We start from the raw sequence: 17,828 nt of genomic DNA, 5'->3' as shown, positions 1-17,828 counted from the left end.
GGCCTTGCTCCCATATTCCAGCCAGACGGAACAAGCTGAAATTTCCAGACACGGTACTTCTCTTGCTCCTGTGTGCCTCTGAAAATACTATTCCTTCTCTATGGAACATCTTTTCCTTCTACCTGGCCACCTGAAATATTCCTATTTTTTTCTTTAGAATTCTACCCCAAAGTTTCCACTTTTGAATGGGCACAGTTTTATACACTGTTGTTGGAGAAAACGATATATCCTTTAAAGAGAGCAATTTGATCCTATCAAAATTGCAAATGCACTTACTCTTCAACCCAGAATTTCACTCCTAGGAATTTAACCTATAGATATCCTCACACATTTGTGAAACAATGGTATACAAGATTATTCACTGCACCATGGTTTACAGCAGCAAAATATTGGAAACAAACTTATATATGCATATACTGGGCATTGACTAAATACATGGAAATCCATATAGTAAAACACTATGCAGCTGTCAGATAAACGAGGAGTCCTTGATGTACTGACAAAGAAAAATCCCCAACACATACTGTTAAATGAGAAAAGCATAGAATAGGACACCATTCTGCAAAATTTCTGTAAAAAGAGAGTGAAAGAATGCATACAAATTTGCTTGTATGTATTTACATAAAATATTTCGGGAAGGATAGTTCTAAAAAACTATTTACACCACAGAGCAACAGGAATGTGTAGGGAACTTTATTAGATGCCATTTTATATTTTTTTAAATTTTGAAATCATGTGAATGTACTTACTCAAAAAGTAAAACTGTAAACGCTTAAAAATCAAAATGCTACCAAAAAAAAAGTGTCCACATCTTTATGAAAGTATCTCTGACTATTTCCCACACTCTTCTGATCATCCCTTTATTCTAGGTTCATTAGAAACTTTACTGACTACAGATACTACATACCAGGTGCTGTGGTATGTAGAGAGGGAAAGTAAAAACAACCTGCAGGGAAAATGAACCTCAATGTACAACTCAAAAAGCAGATAAAGTATCTCAGGGTGCCCAGAGTGCAGAGTGTCACAGATACAGAGGCAGGCATCTCTTACTTCTCTAATAGCACTCTTATCCATGGCCCATAACAACTATTTACATGGCTGTCTCTTCAACTAGATTGCCATCTCTTTGAAGATCTCTCAGAGGTTAACACAGTGCTATGCACCTATGAGATATGCATGTTAAATGAACCACTGAATAAGATGTAACAGAAACAAGCACTGCACTTTTTAACAATTAGGAACTAATAATTAAGTACTTAGCTAGACTCTACACTGATTCTACAATCAGTTTTATAAGAATTTACTATAAAGGTCTAAGGATAAAAAAAAAAAAGGCTGGGAGGGGAGGGGTGGAGGGAGAGGGAGAGAATCTCAAGCAGGCTCCATGCCCAGTGCTTGAGCCAGACATGGGGCTTGATCTCACATCCTTGAGATTATGACCTGAGCCAAAATCAAGAGTCCTATGCTTAAATGAGCCACCCCAGCACCCCAGGATAAAAAATTAAAAAAAATTAAATTACTGTCTTATGTGTACAGATACTTAATGAATATATTCAACTGCCACAAACATCATCTACTGTAGACCAATGATTATACTTACGTGGTGCTTCATTTTCTCCCAATACCATCAATTAAATATGTATAGAGAGAACAATGCACCAGGCACAATGCTGGGCTGGTGATACAACGGTAAACAGAAATAGACACAGCCCTGCTCTCATGGATGTTATGAGTGAAAGATTAATCAAATAATCATAGAAGTTTTTCAAGTATTTTTCTAGATCTTCAAGAAGGAGAAGACAGAATGCTAGGAATGGCCAAGATTTCTCCTAGCCAGCCATAATGAAAGGAAAGTTACCTAAAACTTTTGTGTCTCAGAGAATATAAATGTTAAGTTAGGAGACTGTAGAGAGAGTTCAATGTTCTTGAGCACTGATGGAGAAAATATCTTTATTTTCCTGAACCTTTGAAATTATCAGCTATAGATATTAGACATTTTCATTCACATTACAGTTATTGCATATATCTCAAAATATTATTTATATTTATCACTAATTATGGTAGTTATTCTACTTGATACCATATCTTGTTATTTAATGTATTAATAAAGAAGCACATAGTACTCTATCATAAATCTGATTTTGGAGAGTCGAGGATGGGCAAAATGGGTGAAGGTGCTCAAAAGGTAGAAACTTCCAGCTATAAAGGTCCTGAGGATGAAATGTATGATATGATGACTATAATTAATAATACTCCATTGCCGTGGTAGTGGGTGTGGGTGGGTAAAATAGGCAAAGGGGACTAAAAGATATAAACTTCTAGGGCATGGGGATGCAAATGTACAGCATAGGGAATATGGTTAATAATATTGTAACAAATTTGTATGAGGACAGATGGTAGCTAGATTTATCGTGGTAATCACTTTACAATGCATATAACCTTAAATCACTAGGCTATACACCTGAAATTAACATAATGTTGTATGGCAAATACAGGTCAATAAAAAATAATATTCTATCATATATTCGAAAGTTGCTGAGAATAGATCTTAAAAATTCTTATCACAGGACCAAGAATGCCTGAAGCACTGTAGGGGAGATGAAGTGGAGGTGGACACCATATTTCTCAAGGGTGCTGGGCCCTACATGGACCCAGATGAGACAGGAGGCAGCACCTGGCTCCTGATGAACTTGGCAGCCAATGAAAAGGCAGGCCATGAAGACTTTTAAAAATGATTTTATAGATCTCTTTGCTGCTGATGACATCCAGGGAAATACTGCCCAGCAGTGCATGTGGTCAAGCCTTTGTTAGGTAGCTGTGTAGTGGATGTCCTCAAAGAATCAATTTCAAATGGTTCTGAAGAACTTGTAGACATTACTTGAAACTAGGAGATGGTTAAACAAGAAAGAGAAGTATGGTTTTAACCATCTGTATGAGGCCTGTTAATCTCTGAAACGTGAGCAGCTTTCATCCTTCAATTTAAAAAAAAGCGATGACAAAAAAAAAAATTCTCATCAAAGAAAAAATCGTAATGTGTGGTGCTGAATGTTAGCTAGACTTATTGTGATCATTTTGCAATGTATACATATGTGAAATCATGTTGTATATCTGAAACTAATGTCTACAAGTCAATTATATCTCAATTTTTTAAATATGATTTTTCTGTTTTGATAACTATATTTCCATATAATTTGTTTTTATATTTGTATAATTGGCATTTATAATTGTGTAATTTTATTTTATGCATTTAAAAATAGTTATCTGATAAGGGTCCCATGCATTCAATCAAACTGCCAAGAGTCCATAACCCCCGAATTGTTAAAAATCCCTCGGCCAGGTAGCCCAGGTGGCTCAGCGGTTTAGTGCCGCCTTCGGCCCAGGGTGTGATCCTAGAGATCCAGTATCGAATCCCACGTTAGGCTCCCTGCATGGAGCCTGCTTCTCCCTCTGCCTCTGTCTGTGCCTCTCTTTCTGTGTCTCTCATGAATAAATAAATATAAATCTTTAAAAAAAAAAAATCCCTGGGCTATCAACATGGTTCAGGTTGGAATAACAAAGTTGGCATACCATAGCATGTTACTGGAGAAGAGATTTCTGTTTTTAATAACCTTTGGGATAGATGGGAAAGAAGAATGCCAATTCACTTTAAAGTTCCAATTAAAATGAAAAAGTATAATAGAGTATTTGGTGAATTCAAATTTATAGTCAAGTTTTATTATATTTTTGAGTATATGTCATTTTCTGATGACAAATCTGTGGGTATACAGTTTGTGTAAATATAAACAATGTAGGTTATTGAGGAACACATTATTTATATATTTTAGACAGCTAACCTAACCATGATGATCACATGAAAGGTCAATTATTACATATGCGGTAAGTGACTGTTCAGCAAATAGTCACTCCCCCCTCCTCGAACCTCCCTGGTGATGTATACTTTCCTGTTTCACCATGTTGGTAGTGACTTTCTGATTTGCTTTGGCCAATGGAACATGCTAGCTCTGAGACCAGGCCTTTAAGAGGCATCTAATGTTTCCATTGATCCTTCTGGGAATTTCTAAACTCTTGTCCTGAGAAGGACACATTCCAGATAGCCTACCGATTACAAAAGAACGGGAAGTATGGAACAGATCTAACCACATCAGGGCCCTGAAGCTAAGTAAACTCAGCTATAGTCAACTGTACCAGCCAAGATCAGCCAAACCCTAGCCATCCAAAGACTTATAAGACAAAAATAAATGCTTACTTTTATTTGCCACAAGATTTATGGTTGGTTGTTGCGCAGCAATATCTGACTAAGTATGGTAAGAATGCTCTTTAAAAACTTTGCCTGGGATGCCTGAGTGGCTCAGTGGTTGAGTGCCTGCCTTCAGCCCAGGCTGTGATCCTGGAGTCCCTGGATCGAGTCCCACATCGGGCTTCCTGCATGGAGCCTGCTTATCCCTCTGTCTGTGTCTCTGCCTCTCTCTCTGTCTCTCATGAATAAATAAATAAAATCTTTTAAAAATAAAAATAAAACCTTTGCCTGATTAACTAATACCATTCTCTAGTCCCTCTATAAAGAAATCGGGTACCCTGGGCATGTTTACCTCTCGTGGTGACTAGGCCACAACATAGTTTATTCTTAAAAACAAGTTAATTGCATTTGTTCCCAAAATGTTTATGTTCACAATAAGATGGATGTGGAAAACAAAAAAACTGAATTGCTGTTCTTATAAAAACTAATTTGAGCAATTTGGAAAGACTTTCCAAAAGCTGAATGGTGAAATAGAAAAGTCAGTCACATTAAATTATAATGCTAATATCAAATATGTAAAAAGTTTTTTTTAAATAAAAACAAAAGCAAAAACAAAAACTTGGGGGTACCTGGGCGGCTCAGTGGCTGAGTATCTGCCTTTGGCTCAGGGCATGATCCTGGGGTCCTAGGATCATGTTCCACATCAGGCTCCCCGCAGGGAGCCTGCTTCCCCCTCTGCCTACGTCTCTGCCTCTCTCTCTTTCTCTCATGAATGAATATTTGAAATGTATATTCAGTGAAGACTTAGAAATAACTATTGATTTCATTGTTTTCCCCATCTCTAGCACATGGAATTGCTCTGAATTTTTTTACATGAATAAATAAAATCTTAAAAAAAAAAAAACACTGCAAAGTTTGCATTAGATTGCTTCATAAGTTTATATTTAATTTGCTGCCCTCTTAAGGAAACAAACTAGAAAGTATTATGTATTTCAGAATTCCTATTCTAAGAAAGGGCATTAAGGTTCCTGTAAACAAAATTGATAATGAATATATGTAATATATGAATATTACAAAAGAATGGGAGGTATGGAACAGATCTAACCACATCAGGGTCTTGAAGCTTGGTAAACTCACCTATAGTCAACTGTACCAGCCAAGATCAGCCAAACCCTAACCATCCATAAATAAATGTCTAAATAAATGTTTAAAGTTAGTATGTACTTTTTATTTTAATGCTTCAAGCCCTGAGCCAACTTTTTCTATTAACCAACTACAGTCCTGACTATGTCAGGTAAAAGGGCTTCTTCAGTATTTCAGCCTGCCAGAAATCCTATTGTGGGCATTACAATGATCTGGGTTCCAGAGTTATTTTTGCTTTGTTTGGTTGCAAATCCTTTTTATAAGCCAGCTTGTAGTCCTGGCATTGAGTTTGAATGTTACAATTTCATTTCATATTGAGTTTGAGCACTGTGGTGAGTTTTTGATAGAATACTGGCTTCTCCAATAATCTAATCATTGGTTTAAATTTCTGTTAACCATTCTAAAATCCGATCCTTTAGGTTTTTAAAACACAAGGACATCAAATAAAGAATAAAGTCTGAACTCCTCCTTCTGGTTTAGAAAGCCCTACATCATAACCTGGTTCCCAGCTTCTTCCTGACACATTTCTTACCACTGTCTGCTCCTGGTGCTTACTCCACATTATGACCCCACACTGACCATCCTGTTTTGCTAATAAATCAAATTTGTTGTTACCACTCTGGGACCTTTCAGAGCTTTTTCCTCTGCCTGAGCAATTCTTTTTCTGATTTTTCCCATGGATGTCATTCAGCTCTCAACTGATACCACTTAGGCTCCCACTGGTTACCCAAAATAAATCTTCCAATTAATCCCTTTTGATGATGTAACTCCATTTTAAGTCTCTGCATAATACTTATCACTAGGTGATAAGTAGTATCACTAGCTAATATTTCTATCTGACTTCGTCCCAAAAGAGGATAAGATTCACAATTGATATGTCTTTCGGGATGCCAACCAACTATCCGGAGATCCGGGATAGAGTCCCAACTAGGGCTCCCTGCAGGGAGCCTGCCTCTCCCTCTGCCTATGTCTGTGCCCCTCATGAATAAATAAATAAAATCTTTAAAAAAAAATTGACATGTCTTTCATGTTTACACCTCACTCCCAGGGCTAAATATAGCATAGCACAAAGTAGATCAATGAATATTTTTCATTAGTAAATTGAATACAAAAATGGATGCTAAAACAAAACAAAAACCTAGGATAAGATTTTTTTCAGCCACTGTGGGTAAGTTAGGATTTAAAAGCAGAAAGAAAAAATTGGATGTGCTATACGTTTTATACCAACTGTTTCTATAACATCTTACCCCCCAAAATATTTTGAAATGACTTACAAATCAATATCACTCCCAGTATCAAGTATAGAAAGATGATTTCTAAAATCTAAAACAGGATTAAATAAAGAAAAGTTCTAACTATTGTTACAGAAGCTGGTTCAATGATGTCATACTTATTAGGAAAACAATCTAAATAATTTTTGGATGATGAATTTCTTCATAAAGTCAGCTTAAAGTTATTCTCATTTTATTTCAAGATTTTTATAAAGAGAAATCAGTTTGGAATAATACCAACTAATACTCCTATGCTTCTTGCTATGTGTTTAAATGCCTTACTTGCATTAACTGATTTAATTCTTACAAAATCCGGTAAGGTGATTCTAATATGTCTGCATTTTTACAGATGAGAAAAATGAAGCTCCGAGAGGTCAAGTAATCTGCCAAAAGTCATTGAGCTAGCTGGAGGTGAGGTGGGATCTGACCCAGACAGTTTGTCTCCTGAGCCCCTGCCTATAGCTCTACTCTATACTATGTCACCTCACCTGACACTACTCAGCCAGATTCTTCCTGAGGAATCTGGAGTTGTGATTTAGGGGAAGCAACTTAACCCTCTGCATATGACAGAAGTGTAAATCTGGATGCTATATGGCAGCCATATTCCTCAGGAATGAAGAAGCAGAAAACTTGGGTAAAGAGAGATAAATAAAGAAGAGGCCAAGAGAGAAGTTAATTAGATGGCAAGAGACAGGAAGAACACTTGCCAGCATCAGTGCAGTACCAGCCCTGCTCCCTGGCTGAACTTCTGCCCTGGTGTTTAAAGGAACACACCCTGGTGTCTCTATGGTAAGTTCCCTTTCTTTCTTTCTTTTTTTTTTTTTTTTTTTTGTAAGTTCCCTTTCTTGTTTAAGATAGCTCAAGATTGTATTACTTGCAACTGTAAGAACCTCAACTCATTATCAGAACTGATCAACCAAATGAGGGAAGATTTGGCTTCTGATACTAAACCGAAATTGCTGGAATACTGCCAGAATGTGTACATGCTAAATAAAAATTAATGATAAAAAATGTTCAGATAATAACATTTTAAAAAAAATATGGACATATCAATTATTCTTATGTTTTATTCTAATCAATATATGAAATGTGTATCCAGTGAAGATTTAGAAATAACTATTGATTTCATTGTTTCCCCCATCTCTAGCACATGGAATTGCTCTGAATTTTTTTTTTTTTCTAATTTGGCATGCTAGATTACATCAGTGTGCCAACCCAATAAGGAGGAAGTAATTTCAGAATGCTCATCTCCCATTGATAGAACTGATAAACTGTAGCTCCCTGAAAGAGCTCCCTTCCTTTGCTGGCACAGTGCTGCTATTTTGGTTTCTGTAAGTAAAGAACAAATATCTAGTGGCAATAAAGCCTATACATGTGCTAGCCTGGGTAAACAGCTTTTGTTAATGAACAGTGTTCTAGCCATTGAACATCAAGTCCCTTATGATATGGGACCTAGAATTTCTAGATGCGGAACATGGTAAAGCCAGGCTACCTTTTCTTCATTACGTTCTTTAAAAAAAAAAAAAAAAAAAAAAGATATATTTTTATTTTGAGAGACACAGAACTTGCATGCCATGGGAGGGGCAGAGGGAGAAAATCTCAAGCAGTGTCCCTGCTGAGCAAGGAGCCCCATGCAGGGGTTGATCCCACAACACTGAGATTACCACCCAAGCTGAAATTAAGAGTCAGATGCCCAACCCACTGAGCCACCCAGGTGCCCCTCCATTACTTCTTGATATCTAACTTTCCCATTCAAGTTGACACAATAATCGTTCAAATTATATAAGGCGGGAAGCTTATAGTAATTTTCAGTTTATCTCAATAATTTACTTTTCTCATATAAATCAGCTGCTGCTTCTTCCTATGCAATATTATTGTATCTATCTATTGCAAGAATTAACCAACATGCGTGGACTAATTTATCACACTGCCATTGTCAAGTGTCTAAGACCAGACACTTGTCAACTTTTCACCTGCACTGTTACAATGTCCTTTAAAAATTTTTCCATGGGCAATGTAGCCCCTGTCAGTTCATTACTTCCAGATTATTGCTACAATAATTGATATATTTACTCAGCAGATATTTTGGCCCATATAAATCCTTCCTATTGACTCTCCATTACCTTCCCACCTTCCCGAGGCTCAAACCTAAGACCCTCTGTACCATCTTCAGGGCAAAAAGCTTCAAGTTTCCTATAGGACAGATATCCTGATAGTGATTCCTTGATCAAGAAAGTAATTCACCAGGGTAACTCAATGAGCCCATGTTCTCCTTTTGTCAACCTCCCTCCTTCTTCCACATCACTATGGTGCCTTATCTACTCGACCCACTCCTTCCTTTATGCCTTCTCCAGTTTGAATAGCCCTTTCCTTGTTAGAAGAGAGACAATTAGTAAGGGCATTCGCTGTGCTAAGTACTGTACAAATGCTCTCATTTAATCCTTATAGCAATCTAATGAGATAGTACTACTATGTCCCTCATTTTTCAGATGAGGAAACTGAAATTTAGAGAATGCAGGTAACTTACACCAATAAGTAGCAGATCTAAGGCTTGAACCAGACACTATAACTTAAAAAGCCCCCAAAGCAGTTAACGTCTTGGCCTTTGCACAAGCTGCTCAGAAAGGTCCTACCCTCCTGTACTATTTGGCAAGCACTTGGTCAGCCTTCAAAATCACCCCCTTTGGAAGGCTTCTTCTACACTGCTCAATCAGTGGTAATTATCTCCACCTTGTTCTACCCTATCACAGCCAAGTATCACTGCCATAAACATTTGTTTCTCTCTTTTACTTGTCTGTGAGGTCACTGAAGGAAGGGATATTCTATTAATAATATTTATTTATATTCTATATTAATTTATATTTAACCCAAAAATGTTCATAATATTACATACTGCCCTAACATACGTCAGAACACACTGTTCCCTCTGTAACCACTTTATAGATTAAAGGATTGAAATAATTCAGCAGAATATAAATTAACATTTAACCTGAAATATTTAAGCTTGACAGTGATTATGCATTGGTTATTAGGCTTGTTAGCTGTTTAAATCATACATTTTAAATTTAAATACATATTCAAGGCTTCCTTTAGAATGCATAATAAATGTAACAGATGTGATCTTTTCCCTTCATTTATACTAGTCAGCTCTAGAAATAACTGGAAATAGTGGAGGAGGTAGAGAGGAATGCTGGCCATTCCTCTCTGACACAGAAGGCCATGACTCAGGACAACTTCAGAGACTGCTTCCTTCACTTGTTTATTACTCCTTGTGTGAGCACCTCAGGCCAGATTTAAAGATACATATTTTGTTGGGGGGGGGGGCGGGGGATAGAACTTTGTCTCAAAATGCAAGCCACTTAATTTCAGCTAGTGAACAACCAAAGAAAAGGTAATCTGTTAGATTTAAAGGAAAGCCAGAATACTGTGTTCAGTGAGGCACCTTCCTACATGTTTCTGGAGCCATTCTGACTCTGCTGGATTTTCACCTTTCACACCAACTTATTTATGCTGTAATTTAAAAGTTCTTAAGTTTTGCTAGTGGTGACTCTAAGCTTTTGTTTAGTTTGCCTTAGAAAATACAATACTGGCCTAAGTGATTTCTTTTAAGTAATCTCTACATCCAATATGGGATTTGAACTCAAGAGCCTGATATCAAGAGTCAAATGCTCTAGGTAATTAATTTCTTGGGTGTAGGGGGAGGGGGAAGGAAGAGAGAGAGAGAGAGAGAGAGAGAGAGAGAGAGAATGAAAAGAAAGAGATCTGGAACATAAGAGGAGTTATGTTTGGCTTCCCTACCCTTTTTTCTTGCCATGATTGCCTAAAGGGACCTGTATAAAGGGATTTGTGATTTTACTGGATTATTATTCAAAGGATCAATAGGATATAGCCATATTTTTCAAAGTGTGGCATGAGACATTTCTAAAATCAATTTAGTGGAACATAACCAGCCTATCAACAAAACAAAAAAAATTGAATACATAACATGTAGCAACCAAAGTATTGTTTAAATTTTCTTTTGGTCCTAGGTGCATAAATGGGGCTTGTATTTTTTTACCATGTGTCTCCACCAGAAATGTCAGAAAGCCACGGGAACAAGAAAAGATTCAGTGTCCACAACAAAACTACTGTTCCTAACGGGGTTTTTACCATTTGAGGAATCAAGATACCTTCCATTATGAAACAAAGCCCAGTTACTGAAAGATATTTAATTAATCCTGCACCAAGAAAGCTTCTAAATACCTTTTGTAATAATCGACCTAAACCCAAAGGATTTTATATGTTAGCAAGAATGTAATTTGCTTCACAATGCAGTAATAAATCAGACTGAGAAGTAATTTATTTTATATTGTAGAAAATATGAGTATTTATCTCTTTCATACAATTTAAAGGGTTCATCTCAGACAAAGCAAAAAATTTAACATGGAATAAAAGCAAATGATAAATATTTCATCTTAGCACAAATTTAGGATAACTTTTCCACATGAACCAAACCAAGTATCATCTTCAAAAGACTGTACCAGTCAATTCTTTTAAAATTTCATATAAAGAAAACTATCTCCAGAAAGCTGTATAATCAAATTCAACACCCCAACATCTATATTTAAACGTTTCGTATACAGAACAATATTTTGTATCTTTATCATACCTCTGAGACTTTCCATATTGGTGACCAAATTTCATATCAAACTTGCTCCAGGGTTAGGAGAAGTGTGCTTTGGGGGAGCTGAAGTTGTATCAAGACACAACATATATCAACATATCCAATGTTCATATAATATACAAATGGAAGTATTTCCTCGTAAGCACATTAATTCATGGATTCATTTCCTCTGTCTTCATGTCTCCTGTACAAGTGCATGTGACCACACATGCACACCATACAATGTCCTACACTTGATGAGTGTAAGATGTTCCCTATGACTCGGTCACTGCCTACCTCCTCAGTTTCCTATGTCCTCTATATCATGCCCCTTTATATCTATTGTTTCTTTTCCCCTTCAGCCTGGAAAATTCCTCCAAGTGTTTGAAGACTCAGCTCAGATCCCTTAAGAGGACTATCAAAAAGAAATAAAATTATGAATTCCTTGGATAAGTTTTCATGTCAGAATATTGTGAAACTAATGGCTAAAATGAATTAAAAGATTATCCACAACAACTGATGGACTATCCTGACTTGGTAAAATATTGTAGTTAACTAAGGGTTGGTAATAATATCCATGTAATACATATAATTATAAAAATAGAAAAAATATGACATATATACATATTAAATAGGATAAGAAGGCAAAAGGCTAGATGTTTCTGCATTAATGAACACTTATAGAAGTATATTATGTTATATTTATTTGGTTTTTATTATTTTTTTGGACCAGCTGACTCTTTTAAACTGCATCTATAAAACACCTACAGAGGTGCCTGCCTGGCTCAGTCAGTAGAGTATGTGACTTCTCAGGGTCATGAGTTCAAGAACATATGTTGGACATGGAGTTTACCTAAAAAAAAAAAAAAAAAACCCAAAAACCTACAAAAGTGAGGTATAATGAATCCCTGTGTACTCATATCTCAATTTCAACAATTATCAACATATAGTCATCTAGCTTCATCCACACCACCAACCCCTCTAGTGAATCACAAATATTTTTGAATCTTTGCAGACATTTCATTAATTATCTTAATATATATCTATAAATCATCATTTTTAACATAATTATAATATCACTATTGCATAAAAATGAATAATCCTCTTAGCAGCATTAAATATCTAATTAGTGGTCATTATCTTATAGATGTTTTTTATAGTTTGTTCAAATCAGCATCTAAACAATGGCAATAGACTACATTTAGTTAATATAGTCCTTAAGTCTTTTGAAATCAGTCATGAAATCCCCTTTATGTTGTTCATTGTAATTTATTGATGAAATTGCCATAGTATGTTTTTAAGGTTTTTATGCCTTAAAATAGAGAATCAGCGTTTCATATTAGCAAGATAACTTTTATGATATAGTCTTTCATTCTACTGCTTGCCATAAGTACTATCAAATATAATGAGTAAGAGGTTACTATGACAATAGTTAGGAGAGTTAGTTTAAAAAGTATGGCTCACTGCTATCTTAAACTCGATAGCCATTATAAGAATGACATCTACAGAAAAGAAACAACATTTTGCAAGAACTTCATTTTTCTATTATGTAAGGACATGCACATGGAGAATGGTTAAAAAACATTAAATCCATATGGGAATTATACTAGAAGTTATTTTCATAATAGTTCCTAGTAATACTGTAAACATTGAGTTATCTGACTTTTAGATAGTTCGATTCTCAGTGCTGAGGCTATCGCCCACTGGTTTAAAAAAAAAAAAATGTTCTGCTTCAAAAAGATGGAATCGTATGTGTTTAAATGTAGGTAACCTTCACCTAATAATCATATACATACATTAAGACAAGCACATGGGACAAACTGCTATCTGCCACTATAACACTCCTCTTATCCTCACTACATATTCAAAGTATTAACCTATGTTTTGCTCCTGAAACCCTCCAAAATGCACTACTCACATATAATAGTGTTTAGTGATGTGAATAAATCATTAAAAACCTATAGACATTGTTGTAGCCTGAACACAAAGCCAAAAGCAATCCTTCTATTTTAACTACCAGGAAGTTTTTCTCAGTTGCTAGAGGAGACCAGCTGTCATATCCAAAAAGAAAAAACAGCCCCAGAGTAGTGTGCAAGGCACCACCTACCATAGACCTAGGCTTGCTGATGGCCACCAGACTAGTGAGGAAGTCTTCATCGTGCAGCTGGCTGAAAACATGGGCGTCGTAGGCCACCATAATGGAGATTTCTTCCATCATCTTGCCAGCTGGCCTTTCCACAGCTCAGCTGGTACCCCGGCTCCAGACCAGACTATCCAAGGAAAAATCCTACTGCAGCTCAGTGCCAATGCCCACACCCACCTGAGTTTGAGGGGGCGGAGTATCAAAAATCCAGAAGGAAAAAAAAAAGCAGCTGCTATCATAGGCTTGTCTGGCAATTCACCCCCCAGTAGAAAACTAAGGGAGGTCTCTTATCTGTGGAGGAAGTATATACTATAAACACCTTCTGCATTCTTAACACAGCAGCTGGAAAGTTCAGTTTGGGGAAATCTTCTTTAAGCTTCACAAAAGAGAAATAAATGAAAGTTTTCTAACTGGAAATATCCTATAGCAAAAACAGAACAAAAGTCCCCGAGCTGATTTAGGTTATGTTCTTGGTAATTAGAAACTTTTATAGTTTTATCTTCTTACTTCAGTATTATTTATATCAAGATTCTTCTTCTTGGAGAAGTGGATTTTCTTACGGCTTATTTTTTTCACATTCATGGAAAAGAGATAGATGGCAACCTTTAGTTTTTCAGAACTTAGAGAATTCTTGGTGAAGTTAAAAATTATCTCCTGAAGTATGAAAAAAAAAAAAAAGAGAGATTCTTTTTCACCTCTGATTATTTCTGTTAAAAAAAAAAGTACCAAAATATAAACAATGAAACACTGCAATATCTGCAATATTAATTATTTATCATTTCCCCTTCTCCCACTAAAAACACACAAAAATTTTTTTAAATAAAATTCTTGATTTGGAGGACTTTGTTTTTTGTAGTTACTCAGAAAGCAACACAAAGGTCTCATTTCTAAACTTCTGGTTTTTCTCCCATAGATAAAAGTTCTCCTTTTTTTTTTTTTTTTTTTTTTTAAAGCTTAGAGGTTTAATTACCCATATTAGCAGATAGCCATGAACTGGTATCTTAGCCACCAGAAGTGTTTTGTAGTTGGAAACCATAAATGAATCTCAATATGCCCTGGTGAAAAATTTGAAAGCTGCCCCATAATTATCATTACAAGGTTGCCTAACTGCCAGGAAATATAATGTATGCTAATTCCATGGAAAAAGTATTAAGCAAATAAAAAAGGGGAGAACAAATGAAGCTCCTCTGAAAGTTGTTTTTCCAAAATTTCTAATTAAGCTATTATCTCCTCTGCTTTTTATAGATTATGACATTGCAGTACCACGAGAAATATGATTTGTTAGAATTAGAAATCAATTTGGCAATGTTTGTTTATAATCAAATAGAGATACTGGTCAGAATTTTTAGCCCTAATTATCAATAGTATTGTTAGGTTGTTTAATTGTTTGCTTTTCAGAAGACAAAACTTAGAATGAGATTCATGGTGTCTATTTTCCCTTATTTTCCTGAAGTATCTTCACTTAAATTAACATGATTACTTAAATAGCACCTTCTTCCATTTAAATATGATTAGGAGAGTTTTGCAATTGCTATAGCATTCTAGATTAAACACAACACGGAAGGAAAAAAACACCTTATTGCTAGGAAACAAGCAATGTCTAATAGGCTTATTTTGACAGAAAATGCAATACTTTCAATAAATCTTTAAGATTAAAACAGCTTCAAACTGTGCTTAACCCTTGTCGGGGCCAGGAAAGTATTTCTACTTAATTTTTTTTCTACAACGCGGTTTTGTCTTTAAGCTTTATTTTGGTTAAAAAGTTCCCAGTGTATTTATCGTAACGCTGACTAACCCGGTAAAAATTAAATGACCATCAAAAGAAAAGGTTTCATAAAGCATCCAGGCAGTTCATACCTTTTAAATTTCTTTTTATCTTTTCAGAAGTACTGTAAAAGATACTGTGAACCTCTTCATGCATTCACTAGCACCAGAAGGTTTCAGGTTTATCTTGCGGCACCATTCTCTAGATGTGAAAGCAATTCCTCTTGCTTTCATATTTTTCTTTGCTACTGTGACTCAGTGCTTCCACAATGATACCTGAATAAGGTGTACTGACAAAGACACCTGTTGTGGAAGGTAAAGAAAATACTTCCCATAATGCCTTACTCCCTGCTGGCAACTGCCCAGGGGCAAACAAGAAGTACAAACCACATTTGAGCAGTTGCCTATGCACCCCGGAGAGCAATTCAGTGTAACAAGGGGTAATCTTGGTTAAGAATACTCATAACGCAAGAAAAAAAAAAGGACCAGAAAAACATTATCAAATAGCTAAACTGCGGTGTATTAAACTCATAAAATATTTAGGCATCAGGGCTCTAAGAGTACAAAACGTAGTTAGAAACAATCAAAGGCTGTGAAGATACTTTTAAAATTACATAAACAGTAGCTAACAACTTTACATGATTCAATCCTTTTAGAATTCCACACAGGTTCTCAGGTAAATAATTAGGTAATATTTAAAGCTTCTGATTTATTACCTTCAAAAGACTGTTCTAATTAGCCACAGCCACTAGAATTATGAATAACATTTCTTTCCTAAATCGAAGAGGTCCTCTACCAAAGCCACAATGCATGCATATTCTAGAGCAGGGTTCCCTAAGTTAGACTTGCACCTTTCATTTTTGTCACTGTTAAAATGGTCCCCCATATATGACTTTGAGCCCGGGCAGGAAAAATTCCAAGGTTTATTTTCTCTTGCAATTAAATGTATACTTGTGGTCCCAACAAAATAACATGCTTTTTGAAAACCCATGATCTATTTAAAAACCTGTCTTTGAACTGGCCTTTTAAGATATTGTCTCCAGTCTCAGAAGTAGCAGCTACCATGCCCTCCCCAAACTTCAGGAGTCAGGCAGGCACGTTATAGTCCTATTTACCAACAACCCTCTACTCCCTTGCAAGATCCTTTTTGCCTTTTCCCCCATGAACTGATCCCACGGATCTCCCACGATTGTTTCCACCTGTGTCTGCAGTCCTCCTCTTCCCACCATGCAGCAACACCATAAAAAGGCGTGGGGTGGGGAATTACCTGAGACCAAGGGGTGCAGCAGCAGCATTTGCTGCTAAAATTTACCAGGAGAGGACTGTATATCCAACCGGCAGCAGCAAACAAGGCGTCAGTGGTAACCAATAGGCAGTCGCCAGTTCAAGCAGGAACTAGCTGGCTGTCTGTCCCAGGGCAAGTCATTCAGCCTCCTTAGGTTTCAATTTCCTCATGGTCATGTAAATTGAGAGGGATGGACTAGATCAGAGGTTTTCACGTGCGCTCAGAAATAGTCCAAAGCTAAGTATCCAATTTCCCTTCATTAAATAGGCTTATTGGGGGATGTGAAGGTGGAAACCTTTTTAATCTCTATCAGGATGAAAAACAAAGGGTAACATTAATCCCAGAGGTTAAGAAAGACCCTCTTCCCCGGCTTGCTGTAATGTGTCCCCACCAATGCAGTCTACCTTGTACCCTACTTTGGATTCTCTCACGTCAACTCTTTTGCCTATGAAGAGGAGTCAATGACAGCTGTAATACTTTTTATTAGTTATTCTTCACGGTCTTTCAATTTAGAGGTCATACTGGCTACAAAATAATTTTTAAAAGCCTCTCCGGGGCAGCCCGGGTGGCTCAGCAGTTTAGCGCCGACTGCAGCCCAGGGCCTGATCCCTGAGACCCGGGATCCGGTCCCACATCAGGCTCCCTGTGTGGAGCCTGCTTCTCCCCCTGCCTCTCTCTCTCTTTCTCTCTCTGTCTCATGAGTAAATAAATAAAAAATCTTAAAAAAAAAAAAAAAGCCTCTCCAGATCTCAATAAAATAAGAAAAATTTTAGAGACCAAACTATCTTTAGTGAGGGACATCTGGGTGGCTCAGTCAGTTGAGCATCTGCCTTTGGTTCAGGTCATGATCTCCCAGTCCTGGGGTGGAGCCCCACATTGGGCTCCCTGCTCAGCGGGGAGTCTACTTCTCTCTCTTCCTCTTATTCTTATGTTCTCTTCCTCTTTCTCTCTCAAATGAATAAATAAAATCTTTAAACATATATATCTTTAATGATTTTTAAGTGCTGTTTTAACATCTTACATTGACAGATTTTACTCTGGTAGCTGATTTTGCTCCAACAATCATTCTTCTAGGATTATTACTTTTTAACAAAAACCATACCTGGGTCATCCTGAGTGAGTACGAATCTAATGAACCATTCCTGACCGTCGGAGAACATCTATTCTCATGTGTCCAAATTTAGGTACAGCCAAAACAAGTCAAGAAAAGCCTGAATAAGAGGTGAACATCTTCTAATTTCTGTGTTCTCCCTAAATGCAGCAAAGCAAAGTAGCTTTATGATAAGTAGAATTCAAATGAAAGGAGCAAATATGTTAAAAAATAGATTGCATGTCTTTAAAAA

At 36.5% G+C, this 17,828-nt stretch overlaps 1 protein-coding gene across 9 annotated transcripts in view; it reads right to left on the bottom strand.

The window, feature by feature from the left end:
* RABGAP1L (RAB GTPase activating protein 1 like) overlaps positions 1-17,828 on the bottom strand; it is a 720,977-nt gene that overhangs the window by 77,466 nt on the left and 625,683 nt on the right. The window contains exons 1-2 of one of the 9 annotated variants that reach the window (XM_055319531.1): positions 16,468-16,539; positions 13,401-14,090 (exon numbers count right to left, since the gene is read on the bottom strand). The exons of 5 other annotated variants lie outside the window; for them this stretch is intronic. In XM_055319531.1, the coding sequence (XP_055175506.1) occupies positions 13,401-13,511 (111 nt within the window). In that variant the 5' untranslated portion in view covers positions 13,512-14,090; positions 16,468-16,539. Of the gene's footprint in view, positions 1-13,400; positions 14,144-15,293; positions 15,464-16,467; positions 16,540-17,828 lie in introns of those variants that run through there. 3 more of the 9 variants (XM_055319535.1, XM_055319530.1, XM_055319532.1) reach the window with 3 other exon arrangements.

This window comes from Nyctereutes procyonoides, unplaced genomic scaffold (assembly GCF_905146905.1).
Source record: "Nyctereutes procyonoides isolate TBG_1078 unplaced genomic scaffold, NYPRO_anot_genome, whole genome shotgun sequence".
Lineage (NCBI taxonomy): Eukaryota > Metazoa > Chordata > Mammalia > Carnivora > Canidae > Nyctereutes > Nyctereutes procyonoides.
This window is presented reverse-complemented; position numbering and strand designations above follow the sequence as displayed.